Genomic DNA, 5961 nt, shown 5'->3' on the forward strand with positions numbered 1-5961 from the left:
AGAGGTCCATCATAATCTTCCTAGCTTTGGACTTGCACCGCTTGGTGTAGATGGACAGCAGGTCAGGGAGCTCTGATTGAATGATGCGTTCTGCCGAGCGCACCACCCTCTGCAGATCTCGTCTGTCCTGCTTGGTGCTGTTCCCAAACCAGGTGCAGATGTTTGACGTCAGGACGCTCTCGATGGTGCAGGAGTAGAAGATCATTGTCATTATTATTTTAGGTACATTTACAGATTTTTTTTTGTGATTATAATTTAATTTAAATACAGCAGAACATTATAAGAAACCACAAAAACATGATTTTCGTAAAAACCTTTGTTTAAAGATTATTTATTATTAAACAATGTCCTTTCAAGTTTTCTTATGTTCCCCATCTACAGACCTTTATTTTAACTCTTCTATAACAATGTGTACTCTTTCAGATCCTCGTTCATGTAGGCTTCCTAACTGAGGAGTCTGGAGATGTTTTCAGCCCAAAGGTGTTGAAGGGAGGGCCTCTAGGCGAAATGGTCCAATGGGCTGATATCCTCACTGCACTTCATGTTCTGGGACACAACCTCAAGATCTCCATGTCTGTCAAGGAACTTCAGGGGTGAGTTCTTTGTGTGCGAGATCTTGATATCTTAATTATATAGAGCTATAGAGCTAATTGTTATGGGATGCTGTGTCAGACAGAGAGTGGACCCAAGTGCAGGACTCTGCAGACAAACATAAACTCAAAACACAGCTTTATTAGCTCGCACCGGCAAACTTAACAAAACATAAGGCGGCGTTAACTGGAGAGGACTGACTGAAACACTGACAGACTGGAGCGCGCACAGCATGAAGGAATATGATGACGAAATGACGTAGAACAGAAGGAAATTAGGGACTTAAATATACACATAAGGCAATTAGAGAGATGGAACACAGCTGGGGAAAACAAGACTCAGGTGAGCGAAGTTTGAGTAACGACAGGGGAAGCAAAACTGAATATAAAGCACACATGACAAGAGACTGTCAAACTAAAACAGGAAACTAACGCAGACTGAGACAAACGGACTTGACAAAGACAAAGGAAGAATAAAAAGAGACATGACAGACCACAGAGACAGGCCACAGAGGGACCAGGCAGCACAGAGACATGACTGGGGAAACAGACCAGGACGACACAGAGAACAATGACCAAAACCACTCAAGAAACTGTAAGACTTCAAACATAAATCCTTAAAAAAAAACAAAGATAAACAAGAATACTCTAAACTAAAAAACAAGAAACTGCAACTCCAAACACTGAACATGAAACTAATGTTTCTTGTGTACAGATTGGGGGAAAAAAGGCATATATCCATCTATTTCATCCGTTTTCTAGCTGTTAATAGGATGAAAAGTAGAGTAAACTCTGGACAGGGCTAGCACAGAGAGACAGAAAACCATTTACACTCACATTCACACTAACAGCCAATTTAGCCAATCAACTGATGCATTGTGTTTTTGTAATTTTGCATTTAAAGTCTGCTCATTTCCACTTAACGCCAGCATTAGCATCGAGGTTTCTAAGATCCTGTCGCTGAATTGATCTGTTGCCGTATTGATCTCACGTAGGCTCAATCTGCAGCTTGATGTCAGTGCGACTACATTGGTGATTTTTCTTTTCCGTCCCGTGTCAGGATGATTACGCGTTTCTGCTTACTGATAAAGCTGAACTAGAGCCAGCACACACAGACATATGCATGGATGTAAATTTGTCGTGATTGAAAAGATCCTTCAAGCGTTGTCTAGTCTAAGTAATTAGGTTCATAGTCAAGACTGAACAAATCATAGGGGTTGTCATCTTCAATGTCAAGGAATAGCTAATGTTTGAAAGAAGAATTATGAACAGGCATATTGTGAGAAGACAGCTGACTCATAGGTGACGTCTTTGTTCGGCCTCGATTGAGCTGCTAGTCTTTGTCTTTCTGTCGTCGTCGATCAGCGCAGTGACACAGGTACAGAGTATAGATCAATATAATGGTGCCTACAGAGGCCCGGCTGTTCTCTGCATTTCATACTGTGCTCTGCTCCGGACATCTCTCACAAATCATAGGAGAAGCATTGTATTGATGCCCAGCCTTTGGCAGACATTCTGTAGACATATAACGCAGCTTCAGGGGCCAAGAGAGTGTGGGACAATTTAGAAGAATTTCATATATAAAAAAGTGACTTTTGAGATTGATGGCACAATCGTTTTTGCTGCATGCACGTCACTGGAGTTTCTTGAGACCCACATTTTCAGATTTATCTGCCTGACATTGTGGGTCGTGATGTTTTAGGTGACTGCACAGGATATATTACCACACCAGTATGACCAATTTGTGTATTCACTTTAGCCAGTTTCTCAGTCTCACTTGTAACTGATGGATTGCTCGTTCTCTTTCGCTGCATCTCTCACGTTACCCTCAAACCTGTCAATGTTAAAGTAAAGCTTTTAATGCTTTTCACAGTGATCGTTATACTAACATGTAATAAAGGATAATGTAACACTGGGTCCATTCAGTGAACCCAGTAATGACAAGTTCAATTCTCAGAAGAGGATGCATTGTGAGGCACAGCTTTGTGCTGCTATGACGTGCAATTATACTGTATGTTTAGCTTCAATATATCCTGCCACACGGCGAAGCTGCACACAAGTACATAGTGATTTGTTATTTAAAAAGCATAAGTATTGATTTTCTGTTTTTAGGCGCTGTGAAATACACGGGGGGCTTTTTTTTGTCAACGAATGAATTAATTAAAGAATTCCCTAAACACTGCTGCATTTCTGTGTTAGGGCTGCATTCTCAGATAGTGGCTTTGTGTACATTCACACCATGCCCTGCGAATGCAATTATCACAGTGTGTTAGTAAACAGGCTGGAAAACAGGGAGCTTTTTGGTTTGATTACCTCGCAATGTAATTATCAGTGGTTCACACAGAAAAAGCCTCAGATGCAAATCAGCAGACGCATTCATCAACAATGCATTGCTGTTGTTTTATTTCGTATTAATACTGTATTTTTATTAGTATTTTAACACGGATGTTGTGTTTTGGGGGGGTTGCAGATATTGTTGAGTCCAGATGGACAAAATGACCAAGTCAAATGAAAAAGCAGGCAAACAGACAATAGTTGCCCTAAAGATAAGGCTTGGTTAGATCTGAGACCAAACACAGATTTGGAAACATCTCGCTTTCCTTTGGGCAACATTGAGCAGTGTTAAAATAAAGCTGAGCAAAAAAGTGTCCAGGGTCTATCCTTTTCCACCGTTTCTCATTCCTGCATTGTGGTGGGTGTGTGAGTGCATAGTGGGTACAGTATTGCTCTCATGACAACATCTGAAAGTTGTGATTGGCTTAGGAGGAAGCAGGGTAGCTGTAATTGGCCGCTGTGGGAATGATTAGGTGTTGTGTTTTCTTAGTGTATCACTCCCCTTTTTGTAGTTTTCAGTCTGCACTGCAGTCACGTGGCTGGATATTATTGACTAGAGATGAGTGAAAAGAGCATGTCGAGACTTACTAAGGCATTGGAGCTATTGACTAAAATGACTTCTTTTAATAAAACTCACAATAGATTAAACTTTAAGGTATTGTTTATTTTTTAAAAATGTCTGTGACAAATCAAAATCATATTTCATCCTGAAGGCTGTCAGCATGCAGATCAGACCGATGTTTGTTGGAAACAATGGCTGGAAAGGACAAAAAGAGAGTTCAGCAAAGTGCCGAGGTGGCATCTTTAGAGTTTATATTTGGTATTCAAATATGCAGATAGTTTTTGAAGGCTCACTAATGAATGCCATTCTTTTGTTTGGAATCTCACAACATCCGTCATTTATGCACAAAGCAGAAATTTCACACATTTACCACATGTTACCTGACCACACACTGCAGCACACACATCTCAGTTAATTCAGTACAGGTCTTTGCGTTTCACCATTTCTGCTGAGTATGCACCCCTCACAATGTGGAATACTGAGGAGCTTGATGGAAATAAAGCTGAATTTGATGCCAGTTAGATTGCCAGGGTACCTGAGATGTATTAGTGTTAGAGGGAAAGCAGACACGGCTCTCCTGCTCATTACCAACTTGAGGGTCTGGAACACAGAGAGCTGCTCCCAGTCGTTGAAAAGCTAGATGGTCAGCACCTTTTGTACCTTATCCTGCCACTACTGTTATGTGACATAAAGAAGCTTTAATAATACTGGAAGATGAAAGAAAGTGGCACAGGCTAAAAGCGCAATGGCCTCTTACAGTTCAATGCCCACAGGACACACAATACACAGCGAAGAAGTAAGTACAGTGAAGTAGCCTGGAAAATTGTTCATTTTCTGGTGCATCATCCTGGTGGCTTATGTTCACAGAGCATGTGTTGAGCGTAACATGAAAACTAAAAACGTGGCATTGTGGGGACGGTTCACAGAGATGACATGTGGAAATCAAAAAATGTGCCTGCTAAAAACTGTAAACATATTAAATCTACTATATTTTATTAAAGTCGGTTTGAAAATGTGCCACAAGAAATTTCTTCCCCTTTGCATTTTATTGCTGAAGAGTACAAAATCTAACTGATCTAACTACAGTTATATTTGATCTAACTTACCTGGGTAATGGGAAAAGGCAGTTTAAATTTTTATTGAGGATTTTTTAAGCTATTGTTTTAAATAAGAGATCTATAATACATAATATTGTAATAATATTTGATCATTACAACCTGCTTTTTTTACTTTGCTTAATTTTTTCCACTTTGAGTTTGTCTTACATGTAATAATTGCTTATTTTAAAAAGACAGTACTCCCCGTCCCACCTCCCTCAAACTCTGTCATGGTTATTTAAGAATCATAGCACGTAATAAAACTGCATCATCTGGTTTGATAGCAGTCGAAGATCTTTATTACAAGTCAAAATCCTTATCTCCCCTTGCTTCCTAGTTTCTCTGCCTCAGTACTGTCAACTCTTAGGCATCAATAAAAATGAAAAAGACACAAAAAAAAGGAGGAAATTGTTAAAAATATCTTCAGTCACGTCGCAAAGATTCGCTTTCTTCTTCTCATGCACGCCCTCTCCATGGATTCCTCAAAATTAAAGTGTCAAGCTACACAGCAGCATCCCTACTGCAGGTAATTTCTCAATTAATGTGAAGTTTCAGATTCAGGCATGGAGCTGAAAAGAGACAGTAGCACTGATTTATCATCGTCTACACAGAACTGGGTGTTCTGTATATTTTACTGCTAATTTAGTTCCATGTAGAGCTACCACATTCTCATTTTTACCTGCACCTGCAGTCCTACAACTAGCTGCAATTATTTAGCAGCATTTTCAACAATTAGTGTTATTAGGGCTATTGCCTCGAGGCATTTCTACTATCGTTGCTTATTCTAATCATTATTAACACCGAGATCTGAGTAACTGCATCTCGTTCTGTAAGGTTTTCTTCACGGTGAATGACAACAGAATACTTGATCCTTGTAATGCTGCTGTTATAAGAAAATCACATTTTCCAGTCAGTTTGTCTTTTGAAGCTTCACAAAAGCTGATGTTTCAAGCCAGGAGACATGACAACTGTCAGTTTTACACCTCTCTAACAGTTAACCGGTTCTTTTAAGGCCCATCTGTTCACAAATCTTTTGCACTTTAGTTTTTATCCTTACTATAAAATCATTTTCAATTTTTATCTCTCTCTTCCCCATTGCCAGCCATATTTCTTTCTCTATTTAAGTAAGTTTTACTTACACTGTGGTATTTTTTAGAGATGGCACGATATCACTTTTTTATCTCCGATACCGATACTGATATCATAAATTTGGATATCTGCCGATACCGATATGAATCCGATATAGTGTGTTTTTTAATTAATAAAACTGTTTTTTTTAAATATCTTGCTGCATTTTGTATAAGTTCACACTCAAGTTTAAATAAACAACAACTCTGAAGCTATTCTGTTATACCTGTACGCAAAAAAATACACTGCA

General features: G+C 39.2%; 1 protein-coding gene across 2 annotated transcripts in view; it reads left to right on the forward strand.

The window, feature by feature from the left end:
- LOC102193287 (alpha-1,6-mannosylglycoprotein 6-beta-N-acetylglucosaminyltransferase B-like) overlaps positions 1-5961 on the forward strand; it is a 122088-nt gene that overhangs the window by 71674 nt on the left and 44453 nt on the right. For both annotated transcript variants that reach the window (XM_005736237.1, XM_005736236.1), the window contains exon 8: positions 424-593. In XM_005736237.1, the coding sequence (XP_005736294.1) occupies positions 424-593 (170 nt within the window). The remainder of the gene's footprint in view (positions 1-423; positions 594-5961) is intronic.

This window comes from Pundamilia nyererei, unplaced genomic scaffold (assembly GCF_000239375.1).
Source record: "Pundamilia nyererei isolate P.nyererei 1_Seehausen unplaced genomic scaffold, PunNye1.0 scaffold00068, whole genome shotgun sequence".
Classification (NCBI taxonomy): domain Eukaryota; kingdom Metazoa; phylum Chordata; class Actinopteri; order Cichliformes; family Cichlidae; genus Pundamilia; species Pundamilia nyererei.